We start from the raw sequence: 19624 nt of genomic DNA on the forward strand, positions 1-19624 counted from the left end.
GTCTCTAAATCTGTGTTTGTTGTTCAGGGTTCGTAGATTCTTATGTGATCGATTCACTTGTCTTTCCGAGTCTTTGTTGCAAGAGGGAGCCGAGGTAGCGTCTACCTAGTCCGCCATCTTGGCCCCTGTCCCATTTTTTTCTTTTATCACTTGTGCTTTAAGTGTCAAAGGTAAGAAACCATTGCTGTATCCAAGAACACGAAGATTAACTCCTACATGTTCTTCTAAACATTTTAGCTCTTACATTTAGGCCTATGATCTATTTTGAGTTAAATTTGGTAAATTGTGTGAGAAAGGGATCCAACTTCATTCTTTTGCATGTAGATATCCAGTTGTCATCAGCCCATTTGTTGAAAAGACCATTCTTTTCCCTGTTGAATTGTCTTGGCACTCTTGTTAAAAATCACTTAATCATAAAGGCTTATTTCTGGACTCAATTCTATTCCATTGGTCTATATGTCTATCCTTTTGCCAATACCATACAGTCTTAATTATTATAGCTTTGTAGTAAGTTTTGACATAGAGAAGTGTGAGCCCTCCAACTTTGTTATTTTTTAAGATTGTTTTGGCTATTCTGGGTCCCTTGCATTTCCATATGAATTTTAGGATTAGTTTTGGTATTTTCTGCAAAAAAGGCAACTGATATTTTGATAAGGATCACATTTAATCTGTACATCAACTAGATAAGTATTGTCTTTGTAACAATATTAAGTCTTCCGATCCATTTACATAGAACGCCTGCCTTTCCCTTTAAGTCTTCTTTAATTTTTCAATGATGCTTTTTAGTTTTCACAACGCAAGCATTGCATTTACTTTGTTAAATTTGTTCCTAAGGTATTTTATTCTTTTAATGCTATTGTGTATGAAATTGTTTTCTTAATTCCATTTTCAGATTGCTCATTGCTAGTGTGCTAGGAATACAATTGATTTTTGTACATTGATCTTGTAACTTGCAACCTTGCTGAACTTGTTTAATAATTATCTCACAGTGTTTTTGTGGATTCCTCAGGGTTTTATATATATAAGATCATGTCATCTGTGACTAGAAATAGCTTTACTTCTTTCCCATTTCAATAATTTTTTTAAACGTTTTTCTTTATTATGCTTTAGGTCAAAGTGTACAGCTCAAGTTAGTTTCTCAAAATTTTATATGCACATTGTTATGTGACCCTAGTTGCTATCCCTATAATGTGACCTCACATTCCTCCTTTCCCCCCCCAGATTTCCCGTGTCCATTCAACCGGCTCCTATCCCTTCCTGCCTTCTCATCTCGCCTCCGGACAGGAGTGCCCGTTTAGTTCTGTGTGTCTACTTGATCTAAGACGCATGCTCTTCACGAATATCATTTTGTGCCTTAGAGTGGAGCCTATTCTTTGTCTGAACAGTTGGCTTCAGGAATAGTTTTAGTTCTGAGCTAACAGAGTCCAGGGACCATGTCTTCTGGGCTTCCACTAGTCTCAGTCAGGCCATTAAGTCTGGTCTTCTTACTAGAATTTGAGTTCTGCATCCCACTTTTCTCCTGCTCTGTCAGGGACTCTCCATTGTGTTCCTTGTCAGGGCAGCCATTGGTGGTAGCCAGGTATCATCTAGTTCTTCTGGTCTCAGGCTGATGGGAGTCTGTGGTTTATGTGGCCCCTGTTGTCTGTTGGGCTAATATCTTCATTGTGTCTTTGGTGTTCTTCGTTCTCCTTCGCTCCAGGTAGATTGGGACCAATTGATGCACCTTAAATGGCCATTAGCTTTACTTCTTAACATAACTTTTTAATATCAGGTTTTATGTTTGAAATGGCTACATGCAATTCCTGATCAAAACTTAAATTGTGACCTCTTCGAATTCTTGATAGTTACCATTAACAAGAAATCTCGTTGACAAGAGTGGGTAATGAAATATTTTAAAAACTTCTAAAACAACCATTTGGAATTTTGTAACAGCTGTAATTGTATTTAAAGTTAATAGCTCTTCTTTTTCTTTCATTATTATAGAAATTTTCTGTGATAATGTGATTGGATTAAAACCCAATCAAACTTTAATTTCAAAATAATAATGAAAGTCTAACTTGTAGCTTAGAGGCCTTGGTGGTTCAGTGGTACATTTTTCGCCTTCCATGCGGGAGATCTGGGTTTGATTCCCGGCCAAAGCACCTCATGTGCAGGCACCACCCATCTGTCAGTGGAGGCTTGTGTGTTGCTATGATGCTGAACAGATTTTAACTGCACTTCCAGACCAAGACAAACTAGGAAGAAAGGCCTGGTGATCTATTGCTGAAAGTCAGACAGTGAAAACCCTATGGTCAGAAAGGTCTGATCCCCAGCTGATCATGGGGATGGCACAGGACAAGCAGCATTTCATTACGTTGTGCATGACAGTGGCGGCTGACTCTACAGCAGCTAACATCCAGTTTGCAGCTTGTGCGTGCATTCTTTGAGCTGTCACCCCACAGGCTAGCTCGGACACAACTAAAAGGACTGCTTCAGAAAAATCCTCTATGAGATTTGGAGCTGAACCACCTGGTCTCCCTGCCCACACCAGAGGCCTGACCAGGTGCAACACTGCTCCTTGGGCACCTACTACATAGGTTCTTCTAGAACAGCATGAGCCACTTGTCTGTGATGGGCAGGGTCATGTTCTGTCGCTGGCTGCTAGTCGATGCTCAGGTGTAGAACACCGTTTGGGCCATGCTCAGCACAACCCAGTGGAACAGCAAGTGCCACATGGTTACTGCCATTTTTGAGCACATTGGGCCACTTAGGATACTCTCTAAAAAGCACCCCTTTCCCAAGGCACAGGAAAGGAAAAATTGAACAAGGGAACAGACCTACATATATGAATGAAATTTTGTTATAAGATGGTGTATCAATTCATTGAAAAAGGACCCCTGGTGCAATGGTGAAGCAACGGGCTGCCAACTGAAAGGCCGGTGGTTCGAACCTACTAGTGATTGTGCAGGAGAAAAGACCTGGTGATCTGCATCCGCAAAGATTACAGCCAAGACAACCCCATACGACAGTTCTACTTTGTCCTTTAAGAGTCGTTATGAGCCAGAACCAACTCAATAGCGCACAAGTTAACGCACTGAAGAAAGTTTAGATTATTCGAACAGCTTTGGAACACACAACTGTCAATTTAAGAAAAATGTGAGATCAAAACACCACATACAAAAATAAATTCTAGATAATACAGAGCACCAAAGCGATAAAGAAAAATTAATCTGATTACATCTAAAATTTAAAGCTTTGACAAGACACTAGATATTTATTTGAGAATAATTTTCAGGAAGCTAAAATCAAGACTCATACAAGCATAAAATAAGCACGTCGGAAGCTTTATTTATCACATTAAGGACAGAACCAGCAAGCACTTAAAATAGTTCAAATGAGGATTTGACTCACAAATTGTTATTTCTAAGGAGTTCCTGGAGCCCTGGTGGTGCAGTGGTTAAAGTGCTCGGCTGCTAACAGAACGGTCATTAATTTGAACCCACCAGCCATTCTGCAGGAGAAAGGTGTGGTAGTCTGCTTCTGTAAATATTTACAGCCTCGGAAACCCTATGGGTTTGCTATGAGTCAGAATCGACTTGAGGGCAGTGGGTTTCAATTTGGTTTTTAAGGAGTCCCCGGATGGCACAAGTGGTTAAGTGCTCAGCTGCTAATTGAAAGGTTGGTGGTTGAAGTCCACCCAGAGGTGCCCTAGTAGAAAGGCTTAGTGATCTACTTCCTAAAAATCAGCCACCCAAAGCCCTATGGAGCAGTTAAGGTTGGGTAGCAAAGACATCAAGTTTCCTAGCCCCTGGACCTTCCTCTTTGCAGCCAAAGTGCTGCCTCCTACATCAAAATTCTAAGGCTGCTACTAACTTGACTAGGGCTCTAGTTCTAAGCCATGTTCTAGCCTTAGTTTCCAACCCATGGCAACCCTATGTGTCGGAGTAGAACTGTGCTCCATAAGGTTTTCAGTGGTTGATTTCTTGGAAACAGATTGCCAGGACTTTATTCATTAACTTTATCCATTTACCCCTTGGGTGAACTTAAAACTGCCAGCCTGTGGCAGCCTGTGGGAACATAACAGCTACAACATGTGTGGACAGCTGGATAATTGGAAAACTGATAAAACCTGGTACCTGAATGGCTGAGTGTGACAAAAAGTCTGAACTTGTGTCATTGTTAAGATTGAGTACACTGGAGAAATAGATTCTGATGGAAACTGATAAGGAAAATTTGAGTGTTTCATGTATCGGCTTCTGTCTTTTGGGAAGTTAAGACATCTTTTTAGTGTGTCAAAATTATACATATGCTTTGATGTTTCCTATAACTTCATAGAAAATGCCTCAAACTGAATTAAACAGGAAATGCTAATCATTTCATGACTAGTGTTAAACTGAGACTTAGAATCTGGAGTCACAATATAGCCACCTAAATAATATGCGAATTTCTCTCTCCAGGACCATTATACTGATCACCATTGCCAAAATTTTATTCGTGGTCTTTCATCACATGCATTAATTCCTTTAGGATCCAATGATTCATGAAGACTTCCTGTGGTTCACAATTCTTAACTGGGGTCTTGGTGTGAACAGTTACGCTAATTGCAGGCAGGGGCAATTTAAGGAAAAAAAAAAGTGCATGGAAAACCTTTAAAATACTAATTAGATGGCAAGAAGATTTCTTTGCTGTTTAAACCTTTAAACACCCGTGAACTGGAAGTGGAGAAAAGGTTTTTAGACCAGTGATAATCTGACATTAAACAATTTCTCTACACCCTCATTTTAATTAATCTCAAGATGGAAATGTAGTATCTTTTATTATACATTAAGTACATTCAATGCATTTTTTGATGCTTATTAGTTTCTGAGAAACAAACTAAAATGCAAATACTTTCTTCAAAACAAACACGTTACCCTCATTTCTGCCACCAGATCTGTTTTTGTCCATTAAGTCTTCATGATATGGAAAATAGGTTCCAGAAACCTCATCCACTTCTAATGAAACATCAGCCACATGCTAAACCCCTTAACCCACAGCAGAGCCTAACTTACTGCAGCATAGCCCCTTGGCCCCTGGGTGGAGTTTTATTGGCTCAGAGCCCTACAGGTCAGCTAGGATCATGACCACTGTAACTCTTAAGCCTTGGAAAGCTGGTACCATAATTCAGACATTTTTTATTACGATTCAGAACTATCACCACCAAATCTTCAATTATGGCCTTTCCTTGTCAAAATATTAGCATCCTGCGTAAGAGAAAATTAAGTAAATACGTTTTCAATACAGAGAACATGGAATTTATTGTAGTGATATTAGGTGCACAGTGGAACAGGAAGATAAACATCTACATCCTATGCGATAGGGTCTAAGCTACAGGCCTAAGAATCGCATGGTGCTGCAAATTCTTTATTGAGCCAAAGGGTGGAGATTAAAAAAAAAACTTAGCTATCCCCAGGAAATTATCTAGAGAAGAGATTAGCATATGTACACAGGATTTATCTACAACTGCTGAGTGTATCTTCATTCGTCACTAGTAAGTGAAGCCAAGCCTATGTGACCATCTTTCCATAGAATCTAGCTTTTCAAGGAAAACCAGCTTTTAAGGAATAAGTATGTAAACCCTTACAACACATTACAAATGCATACTTTTAAGTCTGAATGATAGTGGGATTACCACAACTCTGTATTTTAGAGACTTTTGTAATTTAAAAATTCATGTTACAATTTAACTGGAGGCACTAAAAAGCAAAAGCAGTCTTCTCCGATCTGAGGGAGATCCGAAGCTTGTATTCCTGCTTGTTTCTGAATCACACATCTTTGAAAACAGGTCCCACTTCGGCCTTCTGCAGGGGAGAACATTCCTGTACTACAGTGAAGCTGTCACTCACTTCTGGGTGTAACTACTCCAATTTGAATTCAGCCAAAGGTCTAGGACCTAGAAAGTCACTGGCTGCCTCAGAATACCAAACCAGAAATGAAACCTACTGCCATCGTCGATTCCGACTCATAGTGAGTGACCCTATAGGACAGAGCAGAACTACCCCATAGGGTTTCCAAGGCTGTAAACTTTCTCCCGTGGAGCAGGTGGTGGGTTCGAACCACCGACCTTTTGGTTAGCAGCTGAGTGCTTTACCGCCTAAAATAATTTGAAAATTGTGCCAACTTTTACTAATAGTCTACTCTGCCAAGTTTCCTATCCTAGAGTTGTGCATATCACGAATCTATGTAAGTGAGGAGTGATTTGGAGCAAGATGGGAAGGCTTATAGAAGATAAATATTTTCTTGCTTCTAACAGGCAAGGTTCAATTCAGAGCCCTCGTAAATGACTCCACATAATTTCCCTCACGGTATGCACACTCTCTCGGCACGATAGCCAAGAAATCTTTCTCATGAGTTCCGTGGCTGTTTTTCATGCAGCAAACCTGCAAAAACTAGCTGAACAGAGCCTGTGCGAAAACGTGGTTTAAAGTGGATAAGGAAAACGTTAAGTCAAAAGCTTTCAAATAAAAGTCACGAGACTTGGAATGTCAACAGAATACTCAGAAGCAAATGTTACATTTTAATAATAAAAAAGCACAACCACAGATAAGCACTGTACACCCCCCCCCATTCTATTAGCAAATACACAGAAAAGCAATTAAAAAATGGGTTTTACTTCAAAACACAAGTTGGTACACCCAGGAACATGCACCAGAATTACCTGTGGTGGTTTTTTAAAATGTTTAAGTCCAGGCCTCACTCTTGGGGAAGTTTTCGACGGGGGCCAGGGCCTGGTTAGTTTTTAAAGCTCCAAGTAGCTCTGGCTATTTCCTTCTGGATGAGCCGCTGATTTCAGGTCGACTGGGGCACTTTGGGTTTTTTTGGCTGTTGTTTGGGGGTCTGGGGCGTTTTTCGGGTAGATTTACTAGGAGTGGCAAAGAACTTGGGCCCGGGCTTTTTTGGAGTCTGTCTCAGGTCTTTTTTCTCTGGTGCAGAGTTCCGTTCTTTCTCTGCCTCTTCTTTGATCCTTGGCTTCTTCTTACCTGGGGTTCCTGGCTCTGAAGCTTTAGGGGTCTCCAGAGCTGGGGAGGCCTTTCTCTTCTTCCCAACAGGTGTATTGGGACCAGGACTCTTTTTCTGAGACTTCTTTACCGTGGCACCTTTTTGCATCTAAGGAAAAGAAGAAAGTTCTTAAGTCTCAAAAAAAAATTGACAATGTAACTCTAGGAGTTACTGCTTTTGTGTTATCAGGTAACCCCCAAAAGGGACACTTCAGAGTGATGAAATGAGGAATGGCTTTTCCTTTTGCTTCACAGAGGTTATGAAAAGCATCTGAATTTCATTATCAACAATTGTAAAAAGGACCCCAGTTGCACTGGACCAATCAATGGAAAACCACCTTTCCCTGTGGCTGAAAGGAGCGCTGGTAGTGCAACGTTTAAGCGCTCGGCACTAAGCAAAAGGTTGGTGGTTCAAACCTACCACCCATTCTCCGTGAGAAAAGATGTGGCACTCTGCTTCCATAAAGATTACAGCCCTGGAAACCCTACGGGGCAGTTCTACTGCGGGAAATTATGCTACGAGTCAGAATTGACTCGACGGCAATGGGTTTTTCTATGGTTGAGGATGAGGACTCCTGGAAGCAACCACTGAAAGCACAGTTTGGAGACCTGTGATCTAATTCTGGCTTTTTTTCACATTAAACTAAATTCCTTGTATGTGCTCTATCTAGGGCATGAAGTTCTCAAACTGTTTAAAACCAACTGGGTGCCTCTTAGAAAATCCACTTTCCAAGGCCAGATTCAAAGACCCTTCAACGGGAGTGTGCTACATGCCAGGAACACTGGGTTTTCCAAGCACCCCAGATGACTGCTACTGATGGTCCAAGGACAAGATTTTGACAGCAGACTCTATTCAATATAGTATAACCTTATGACGACAACCAACCAGCCAAAACAGACTAAATGGCTGAATATTATGCCCTTTCCCCAATTATTTCACATGCATTTCTAAGTACTATAAAGTCTTACTAAATATTATTTCTAATAACTTTACCAAAACCACTGCTAGGACACACAATATTTTCTAACTTTTGCATCTGCTGTGAACAACGATGAGACTTGTATACTATTACCCTGATCCTATCTCCTAGACGGGCTCAAGGGTGTGAACATGTTCAAGGTTCTTGACGTATGTCAGTCGGCTACGCTTTTTCATTTGGGTTACTCTCCAATATATTAAAAAAAGACAGTAGTATTTGGGGGGGCTTTAAAAGACTTTCACTACTATATGAAAAGTATAAAACTGTTGAAGATTTTAAGGGTTACTGTTACCATGAATTACAGACCATACAGACTAGTATAGTGTGAGTGTTATTTCTACTTGCTGAGGACCACACTCGAGCACCAGGGACAGACTGTTGAGAGGGGTCAGTGAGTCTTCTCTGAACACATGACGAGTGTGACCCTCTAGTTTCTTAGGAACCCATTTCCCCTCTTAATTTCAAGAGATCTTCCTGCAGTAGTTGAATGGATATTACAACTACAACTAAAACATTATCAAAGAACCAAAAAATATAAATAAACCTAGTTTCTTTAAAGGAACTCAGAAACGCATGAAGTCAGAAACCTGAGAGAACCACGTCTCTGGAGGGATGAAGAGGTTTTGGAGGGATGATCGAGTACCCAAGCTTGGCTAGCCAAGTTCTCCAAGATTATGGTGTGCTGATTCATGAGTCACCTTCAGAAACAGAACCATTTGCTTAAATTTCCACCCTGGCTTGTTTTATAAAACTACAAGCCACGTTCTTCAGAAATATAAAAACAGTCAAGTCTCTCTTGACCCCAAAACATATAAAAAGTTGTGTTATTATACATCATTCCATAAACTGGAAATTTTCATATCCAAAAGAGGGGTAAAATAAGTCATGGTAACCACCTTCATGGTTCTTGGGGTTTTCCATAGTATTTTTCATCTATTACTTGAAAATCTGTAACACTGAAAACAGGTATCACGTCAACAGTCTTTTACAACAAATACCTCCCACGTGTGTTAACATTTCTTACATTCCTCACTCAGAACAGTGCCTGCTGGACACACAGCACCACTACATCAATCCTTTATGAACACTAAACATTAATAAAAATACCTCTACATTTTTTTTCTTAGCAGGTGTTTTTTCCATTGGTACTAGCAGTGGAATTTCTTCCTCAGATTCGTCTCCCACTTTAAGTTGGGCTTTTACTCTGTGGATCTCCTCTTCCTCTCTGGGGGTCTCTTTCTTCTGGGGTCTGGGGCTCTTCGCTGGAGCACCACTGACTTCAGCTGCCGCTTTATCTTCATTTTGGGCTGATTTAGTCTTTTTAGTCTTTGCAGCCTGTTGCATTTCCCTTTTTCTCCTTTTCTTTTCCTTCTTTTTTTGGAGCTTTTCTTTTTGTTTTTTCTTTGCCTCCTACCAAAACAAAACAAAATCCAAACAACCATATTTTAGCAGGGGCTACTTTTGATGGTAAACTAATTCCAACAGGAAAGCTGGCACTCTACGAATGCCATTAACAGCGTTCTCCAACCTTTATAATCAAATTCAAAGACTGCTGGCGTTGTCAACAGCAGAGATTCAGCACTTGAAGTTCTCATTACTCAGAAGCTTCCTCAGAAAGGGCCTTGGGACATACAAACTCTGGGTGAATAAACCCTGTTACCAGCACTCAGGTCTCACTTCGCTGTACCGTTTTTGACTCACGGCCAAAGATGCGCTTTGGCGTAAATCATACACAGGTATTTCAGACTCTGAGTATCTGATGTATGTGGTTACAGACTTCGTAAATGTCAATCTCATGTACAGGTGAGTTAAGGATAGTTCTGAATTGTATGGTATGTGAATTGTATTTCAATAAACCTGTTATCAGATTTAAAAAAAAAAGAGGAAAAATTTGACCATTTTTTTTCCTACTTCAGATTGTGGCCAAAAATTAAAAGTGAAAAGTTTTCATAGCTCAAGGTCTATTATCCTCATCAGAGTAAGTTATATGAAATTTACAATGGCATCCAAATTTAATTTTCACCAACAATTTCACAAAACCTTCAACTGAATCTGCTGACAAATGGCAAAAAATTCAGACTTCCTGCTTCCAGTAATAGCAGTCAATGTTATTTTTGGACCATCCTCTCAATGAAAACAAGTTCAAATAGTTAAAAAAAAATTAAAAATATTCTGTAAGAGTTCTTTTCCTTAAAATGGGCGCCCAGAGGGATAAGTGAGCACAGAAGCCATTTTTGCCCTGAGAGTGTTTGCTAATTCCTAACTTTTAACAGCCATATGGGACACAGGGGGAAAAAGTGGACAGTATTCAACTCGAGTCCAGACGGGATGGGGGTCTAAGAGGAGACCCTCCTCACAATAACCTGGGACCTTAATGACTTATACTCTCAAGCAGAGATGAACCGGAAGCGAGGCCAGGAAGATTTACAGCCACAGTTTGGTCTGAGTCATTCAGGGACCTCAACTCTCAAATGTGCTTTAAGGAGGTCCTGGGCAGAGTGTCCTCCCATGCCAGGCAGAAGTAAATATAATTCCTCTGGAGGAAGGTGTCTTCATCCTAATGACTCAAATTTATTTCCACAAATAATTTTCAAACACAATGACCATCACACAAAGAACCAGCAGATACAGACAACAAGCTGCAACACTAAGGAGCCCTGGTGGTACAATGGTTAGAACATTCCACTGCTAACCAAAGGTCAGCTCTGTGAGAGAAAGTTCTGGCAGTCTACTGGCTGTAAACATTTTACAGCCTTGGAAACCCTATGGGGCAGTTTATTCCGTCCGATAGGGTCACTGTGAGTCGGAATCAACTTGACAGCAGCAGGTTTTAACTGCAACACCAAGACTTCTGTTTGAATTAACAGATGTCTATAAAATTTCTGTTTAAATTAAGAGACATCTATAAAACCACTATGCTTAATATATATAAGGAATTAAGACAAACTGAAAGATTATTTATAAATAACAAGACCCGCCCCCCCGAAAAGTGACAAAGCCTATTTAAAAAAAAAACACAAAACATGTAACTTCTACAAGTACAAAATAAAAAGATCAAAACCAAAAACTCACTGGACATGATTAATACGGCTGAAAAGAGAATCAATGAACTAGGAAATAAGTCTAACCAATAGCAAAAAATGATCTGGAAAAAATTTTCTCTCATTCTTTCCTCTTCTGCACTAGTACTGGTGGCACTGAAAACCTACAAACAATACCAAAATCAAAATGTGTCTGAAAGCCTTAAAAAACAAACAAACAAAAAACCTGTTCCGTCCAGTTGATTCCAACTCCTGGCAACCCTATGTCTTTGAGTAGAATTGTACCAAAGGGACTTCTAGGCTGAGATCTTTATGCAAGCAGTTCTCCAGGCCTTTCTTCTGTGATGCTGCAGGGTGGGTTCAAACTGCCAACCTTCAGTTAGCAGCCAAGTGCTTAACCACTGTGCCACCAAGGCTCCTTGTTAGCCTAACAGTACCTTAAGTTCTGCCTATAAGTCACAAAGTACTTAATAAGGTACACTATAGCTTTCTGCTTTCTCTTGCCAATGCACAGGGCCCCTTTAATTAATCCTTTCATGACTTAATTAAAATATTTAACTTAGTAATCAACAAAGGAGATTTGTATCTTAATGTACCTTATTCACAGAAATATTAATCTCATATGTAAAGTGGGAACAATGAACACAAAAGCACAACCACTGGAAAATCACTAAATGACACTTAAAAAGTCGGGCAGGAACGATAATCCAGTTCTTTTCTTTGAGCTGAGTTTACATCTTTGATAATAATAAAGTCTATCCAGCTTTTCAAACTCTACTAACTTTTTTCTTCTGGCCAGGAAGGGGTCCTCCTTCTCCTTCATAAAAAGCACTGACGAATGAAGAGAAGACTGGAAGGGCAACTGATTTCTCAGTTTTCAGGTATAAGAGTTTCACACTCTTCCACTTCTGAAACAAAGAAAATGATACAATTTATATTTTGCTTGTTTTACAAGATTAGCAATAGCTGATATACCTGCAAGGCTACATACCTCTGGCAATTTTTCTGAAAGCCCTTTTGTGACAGCAACGATGTTTTCAACAATGTGCTGGACCATCATTCCAGTGTGACCAACACGGATGGTGCTGAAATTTAAGAAAGCATTAGACAGCAATGTTTTTAAAAATAATCTGTTTTTCAAATTAAAGCATAGGTATGTGAGAATACAAACACAATCCTAAAGTTTTTTCCTAAAAAGACTGTTGTTGTTAGGTGCCATAGAGTCAGTCCTAACTCATAGCAATTCTATGTACAATAGAACAAAGCATGCCCAGTCCTGTGCCATCCCCACAATTGCTGTTATGCTTGAGCTCACTGCTGCAGCCACTGTGTCAATCCATCTTGTTGAGTCTTCTTCTTTGCTGACCCTCTACTTTACCAAGCATGATGTCCTTCTCCAGGAACTGGTTCCTCTTGATAACATGTCCAAAGTATGTAATAAGAAGTCTCACCATTCTCACTTTTAAGGAATATTCTGGCTGTACTTCTTCCAAAACAGATTTGCTCATTCTTCTGGCAGTCCATGGTATATTCAGTATTCTTCACCAACATAAGTCAAAGACATCAATTCTTCTTCAGTCTGTCTTATTCGCTGTCTAGCTTTTGCATACATATGAGGCACCTGAAAATACCATGGCTTGGGTCAGGCACATCTTAGTCCTCAAAGTGACATCTTTGCTTTTTAACACTATGCAGAAGATTTGCCCAATGCAATAAATACATCATTTGATTTCTTGACTGCTGCTTCCATGGATGTTGATTTTGGGTCCAAGTAAAATGAAATCTTAACAATTTCAATATTTTCTCCATTTATCATATCATTGCTTACTGGTCCAGTTGTGAGGATTTTTGTTTTATGTTGAGGTATAATCCATACTTAAGGCTGTAGTCTTCATCTTTGTAAGTGCATCAAGTCCTCTTTGCTTTTAGCAAGCAAGGTTGTGTTATCTGCAACCCAGATGGCGCGTTCTTCTTCATAGGGTCCAGCTTCTCGGATTATTTGCTCAGCATAGGTTGAATACAGATGGTGAAAAGATATAACCCCCACAAACACCTTTCCTGTTTTTAAACCACACAGCATTCCCTTGTTCTGTTTAAACAACTGTCTCTTGGTCTGTGTACAGCTTCTGCATGAGCACAATTAGGCGTCCTGGGATTCCCATTCTTTGCCATGTTGTCCGTAATTTGTTATGATCCACACAGCTGAATGCCTCTGCACAGTCGATAAAACACAGGTAAGTATCTTTCTGGTATTCTCTGCTTTCAGCCAAGACCCATCTGACATTAGCAATGATATCGCTCATTCCACGTCCTCTTCTGAATCTGGCTTGAACTTCTGGCAGTTCCCTGTTGATGTACAACTGCAGCCATTTTTAGGTTATTTTCATCAAAATTTTGCTTATATGTGATATTAAAGATATTGTTCAATAATGTCCACATTTCACTGGATCATCTTTCTCTGGAATGGGCATGAATACGGATTTCATTCAGTTAGTTGGCCAGGTAGCTGTCTTCCGAATTTTTTCGCACAGAGCACTTCCAGCGTTGCATCCATCTGTTGAAGCATCTCAACTGGTATTCTGTCAATTCCTGGAGCCTTCTTTTTCTCCAGTGCTTTCAGGTTCTAAATAAGTTAGAGGAATATCATCTCTCATTGTAGGTTTCACATTCTAGAAATTCCCTATACCTGAAATGAGATGCTGTAACAGAGAGGTGATTCAAGATGGGCTGGTACTTAACTGTGTGAGGCCAGGAAGGCCAGTGGGCAGGGCAGCTCTACCTTCATCCAGCAAATGCCAAACGCCGGAGTCAGCATCAAGCTGTCCAAGGGGAATTACCTTCAGGAATCGCAAGTGGAAAGCTGCTGCCTGGTATCTTTATAGCCCTACTGCCCCAACTAAGCTGCTCCCTTCAAAAATAAACAGTCCTCATTTCTCACATAATACTGTCTTCTGGTCAACAGCAAAATGATCCTTCAGATGAAGCAGAGATGTAAGCCAAGTGGGAAATCCAGGAAAGCGTATCGCTCAGCCAGTGGGACTCCCTGTCCCTGCTACACCCCACAGTCGGGTGTCTGCAGAATAATGATGAGGCAGGGGTTGGTGCTTCCAGCTCCCTTTAGCCAAACACAGGGTTCTGTGTGCCCTTCACCCCGGCCTGCAAGCACATCCTTGGCTTCCCAGCTGAAAAGACAGTAGCCAGAAGAAGGGAAAACTACTGTGTTGGGGAGATGAAAGAATGGTCTAAGTTTTGCGGGGTTTTTTTTGGGTGGGGGGGGGGCGGGGGGCAGTTGTCTACAGTCTTCCTTAAACTGTGGATTTTGACTTGGAAAAACCCAGGGCAGGAAACTCTTCCCCCTTATCTACCTTCATGGTTCTGCCCCCTCTTTCTCCTAGCTACTGGCTCCACAAGCCAGACCCCTGACCTAGCTAACCAAGTCCCATGAACAACCACCGACGCCAGCCTATAAACCAGGGAGGTGGAGGGCCTAGGCCTGAAAATCTACTCTTCTCAGTCACTCAACTATACATTATTCCAGAGACTTTCCACCTGCAGGCAGGAGGCAATACCAGAGTCCCCCTGTCCTGCCCAGCTATCTGCTCTGCGCTACATGGTTGGGCTGGCCTTCCTGCTAGGCAGTCATGAACTCTTTGGTTGTTTCCTGGTATGTGTTACCACTGGGTACACCCGGGCTCTTCGTCTTTAGGAGGAAATGCACAGCAGGGCTTTATTGGCAGGTGCCCACCCCCACACAAGATGCCCAAATGAGCAGATTAAATATTTCATACATGTATTTTAAGTGTTTAAAACTGGCCACATCCCCACTTCTAAAATCTGGTAAACTGCCAAGCTCTCAAACTTCACCCACCACTCTACCCAATAAACTAATAAGATACTGGCTGACATGAAAATCCTGACCCACTAATATTCTCTAAGTATTCATCTTATTTTCATTTCCTTAATATCTAGAGCTTCCCCATTCAATACAGTAAGCAGTAGCCACATGTGGCTATTTAAATTAAAATAAACCAGATTAAATATAAGCATGTAGTAATCCCTTTTACCTACCTGCAAGAACCATTTTTAGAGATGTTCATGACAGTTCCACCAATACAGTCATTGATTTCTTTTGATAAATCCTTGGCCAGGAGGTTTACACATACTGGGACTCTAAAAACACACAGGCATTCAGAATACAAATGGACACACACCTATTAATTTCATTCTGGTGAAGCATGGTCATGACAAAGAAACTTACTTCTTTCTGAGGTAGAAATGTTTCCCTATAATTGAGGGTAAAAGCCTCCTGATTCTTGCATCAGTAAGGAAGAAATCAAAACTACCCAAGAGGCGGAGCTTGGCTTCATAGGGTTTATATTCCTTTTTTAAAGTTCGGAGGGGGATAATCTAGAAAATATAAAGAAAAATAAAATCACAAAAAGTTAAGAACTGGAACAAGAAGAAGATGTATTCAGACAAAAATTGGTATTCCACCCTATTCAGATTTTAAGGCATCCTAGAGTCATGCAAACAATGCCTGGAGTTCTGTGGGGGCACAAACAGGTAAGTGCTCGGCTACTAACCGAAAGGTTGGCGCTCAAGAGATACACCAGAATAAAGGCCTCACTATCTGCTTCCAAAAGCTCACAGCCTTGGAAACCCTATAGAGTGCAGTTCTACTCTGCAACACCTGGGGTCGCCATGAGTCAGAATCGCCTCAAGGCCAACTGGTTTGGTATTTCTGGTTTAGAGCCATACCGATCGCAGTTTAGTAAACCCGAGTGCCTAAAATGTGCCAGGTATAATGCTAAACACTGGGGACACTGAGACAGATAAGGTGGGTCCCCAGCTAAAGAAACTTCAACCCGGACAGTAACGAAGACAAGTAAGCTAACAACTACAAAACCAAAAACCAAACCCACCGCTGTCGAGTCAATTCCGACTTTCAGCAACCCTATAGAACAGAGTAGAACTGCACCATAGAGCTTCCAATGCTGTAATACAGAAGCAGGCTGCCACATCTTTCTCCCACAGAGGGGCTGGTAGATTCTAACCGCCAACCTTTTGGTTACAGCTGAGTGCTTTAACCACTGCGTCACCAGGGCACCCCCAACAACTGCAGCACAGGGCAATAAATGCTAAATCATAGGCAACAAAAGGATGCTCTGGGAGTACAGGGAATGACACGACAGAGCAACCTCTGTATAATCCACAAGAGAGACCAGTTACTGACAGTACACACTTAGCTTTCAGGTCAACCAACCTTGATAGCTGCTGCAGCAGAGGGAAAACAGAATATACGCTATTTAACTTCATTAAAAGTTAAATTAAAAACAAAAAGAAAAACAGTGAAACACTAAGATATACAGTAATGTATTATTCATCACTTCAATTAATCGTTTGTCTTGAAAATATTAACCTGCTCCTTACCTGAGAAATGGTCTTAATTTTATGCTTGTTCAACAGATTCCTATAGAAATGTTCTGTTTTTTCAGGAGTTAAATTGGGTTCATCCTTGGTAAATAAACAGACTTCTGCTAAATCTGATCGAATAGCATAAGGCAAGGACCTGCAAAACACGAGAAGGAAGCAGAGAAAAATATCCTTACAAACAATATGTATGTTTATACTCTGCAAAATATACAAGTTTCCTATTGTTTCAATAACCTTCATTTATGTTATTTAAACAATTGCTGTACCATATACCTAGTTTTCAATAACACAGAAAAGAGATTTTAAGATTCAAGGAAATCGCTACAAATACCCAGAGGTCGAAAGATCAATTAACATTTGGGACTTAAAAAGAGTTAAAATGTAAACAAAGATGCCCCAAATATTACACATGTAATTAATATTATCTATGTTGCATACATAATATGCCAAACACATAGAAAAGAACCCTGGTGGTGCAACGGTTAAGCGCTCGGCTGCTAAACAAAAGGTCAGTAGTTCAAACCCACCAGCAGCTAGCTCTGTGGGAGAAAAGACCTGGAGATCTGCTCCCATAAAGATTAAAAAAAAATTTTTTTTTTTTTATAAAGATTACAGCCTAGAAAACCCTACTGGGCAGTTATACTCTGTCATATAGGGTCGTTACGAGTTGGAATTGACTTGAAGGCTAACTAGTTTCACTAGGATTGTCCTGGCTTAGAAGTTTACTTTCTGGAAAACTCTTAGCTCCATAAATAATAACAAGAGCTGAAACAGAAAACATGGAGCAAAACCAGGAGGGACCAGCAAGCACGCAATGATTATGTCAAGTCTTAAATAGGCTAACCTGTTCCCTAGGCCTCCATGTTCTGAGGAAACAACATTTCCTTAGCTTAAGAAGAGATGGCAATACACAGCAGCACGGCTTGAGAGGAAAGGTGAGTGCTGAAAGGCTGGTAAGTGGTAGAAATCACTAAGAGTAACACCCTAGAAAGGTTTGAGAAGGGTTTCCAAAAGGCTTTCCGAAAAACCACCTGAGCAAAGGTGTGGAAAAAAGAACATACATGGAGTGCACAAAGCAATACACAAGGCACTCTGGCTGAAGCAGGTTTGTGAACATCAGTTTTGTGAAGACCATTCTTGCCTCCCTATGGAGAAAAGAAAGTTATCCTACACAATGCTTTCTTAAGGACAGCTGACTTTCTGTCACTGTCAGGATACGAGAGACTTGACAGAAAGGCAGATACAATATAGAATGCCCAGTTAAACAGATAAACAACGAATCATTGTTTATTATAAGGAGGTCCCAAATATTGCATGGGATCTCCTTATACTGAACAAATCATATTTATGCCATAAATATGTCAACTCTACAGAGGGCATCTCTGACCTACAACTTCTAACAATAAGAATATGTAACCACAATGATTTTTTTCCATAAAAAAGAGTTCACCACCAAGTTTTTAATAAACCAGGTGCTGTCAGTCAATTCTGACTCATAGCGACCCCATATGTGTTAAGAGTATAACTGTGCTTTGTAGGGTTTCCAATGGCTGATTTTTCTGAAGTAGACTGCCTGGCCTTTCTCTCTAGGTGCTTCTGGGTGTACTCAAACTGCCAAACTTTCAGTTAGCAGCTGAGCATGCTAACTGTTTGCACTACCCAGAGACTCCAAATTTTTAATAATTTCTGTATGCAGGAGCAGGTCCAGGCCCTCATGAATTTTAGCCTAAAAATAGTATGACGTGAAAAGAATAGAGTCTACTAAAATACAAAAGCTGTTTATTCTATCTCTGTTCTCTCTAAAACTCAGTTTTGGATTCAGTAGAAATGCTTAGGTGAACTGGCTACCAAGCTCCCAGAAAGCTGGTGAAATTTCTAGAAAACCTTAGCATGCCTGAATTCCTAACATTCTTCTAGGCACGATTATTTATTTCATCTTAGATTTTTATTTTGAGTTTGCAACGTAACCACTAAAAACTAAGTTGCACTTGTTAAAGTTACAAAGAAAGACAATGCAGATGAAAACAGCAAATGTAGAAAATCAAACTTACAATCTGACTCTCAGCTCCTTCTTTGGAATTTTCCATAACACCACCATCAAAAATAAAGTTTCATTCTCATTCAGAAGCACTTCATTAGCATTTTTTCTGGACTGTGAATGTGCCAATAGAGCTTTCACTGCTTTTTTAACCTACAAAGTGGAAACACAAAATTAAGTTACATCTCGATCTAATTTGACATTTTCTCCCTCCCTTGTTTTTTGCCCTGACTTCTATTTAATAGGCAACCTCCATAACCATACCTATTAGGAACCGGCAATGTGTACTCAGCGGAATGTAAGAATTAATGGGAAATCGCCTAAGTATCTGCCTCCACCCCTCGACTACAGAAAGCCACGTCTTCTACATAAGACACTGTGCCAGACAGAAATACGCTTCCCCGGCCCTCAACGATGAAGGAGGTAATCCCTGAAGGAGATAATCCCGGTAAAAGAGCAACACAAACTGCAACTAGCATTCACTGAGCGCTTACAACGCGCCAGGCCCCTGGCTACAGCGCTTTACTTGCGTTACCTTATCTGATCCCGGCAAATGGAGGGCCGAAGAGCCCCCTTTCAATAAGAGGTAATCGGGGCTAGCAAAATTCAGTGACTTGGCTAAGACCAAACGGTTGGGAAGCAAAGCCAGGTCTCTCACTCCAGACCTCAAGTTAATTTGCAATCCAGTTAAAGAGAGCCAGGCCGCGGGCCGGGGAAAGAGGCGCCAAACCGCACGGATAAGAAAGCGAGCAGGCTGAAGCGCTAGCGAGCAAGTGTCCCCCGCCCCCAACCCCTCTCCCCCAGCCCCCGGAGGTGCCCACAGAGGTGCGCCAGGTCCCCGGCCACTCATCAGGCACCACCGCGCCTCACAGGGCCACGGGCACCCCGCTTCCGAACCGCCCTCCCCAGGGGCCACTCACCTGTGTTTTGCTCAGCTCCAGCCGCGGGTCCGCCGCGGCCGGGGTCGCCGGAGGCGAGGCTGAGGCTGGGGTCGACGCCGAGGCCTCCATACCGCCCTCACCTCGTGCAGAGGAGCGTGCGGAACCACCAGGGTAACTTCTCCCGAGCACGCGCCAAGCCAGGCCCGCAGCCGGAAGTAAAGGGGCGGCAACCGGG

At 41.2% G+C, this 19624-nt stretch overlaps 1 protein-coding gene across 1 annotated transcript; it reads right to left on the reverse strand.

Annotated features, from left to right (window-relative positions):
- Nucleotides 1-4522: 4522 nt before the first annotated feature.
- On the reverse strand, nucleotides 4523-19616 carry RSL1D1 (ribosomal L1 domain containing 1). The gene is made up of 9 exons (XM_049902699.1): nucleotides 19429-19616; nucleotides 18522-18661; nucleotides 16468-16606; nucleotides 15296-15444; nucleotides 15106-15207; nucleotides 12029-12122; nucleotides 11820-11945; nucleotides 9104-9406; nucleotides 4523-7125 (listed from the first exon to the last, which is right to left on the reverse strand). Exons 1-9 carry the CDS (start codon nucleotides 19516-19518, stop codon nucleotides 6808-6810), a joined length of 1461 nt encoding a protein of 486 aa, XP_049758656.1. The 5' UTR covers nucleotides 19519-19616; the 3' UTR covers nucleotides 4523-6807.
- Between the last annotated feature and the right edge of the window lie 8 nt (nucleotides 19617-19624).

The sequence above is a fragment of the Elephas maximus genome, chromosome 12, assembly GCF_024166365.1.
Source record: "Elephas maximus indicus isolate mEleMax1 chromosome 12, mEleMax1 primary haplotype, whole genome shotgun sequence".
Taxonomy (NCBI): Eukaryota; Metazoa; Chordata; class Mammalia; order Proboscidea; family Elephantidae; genus Elephas; species Elephas maximus.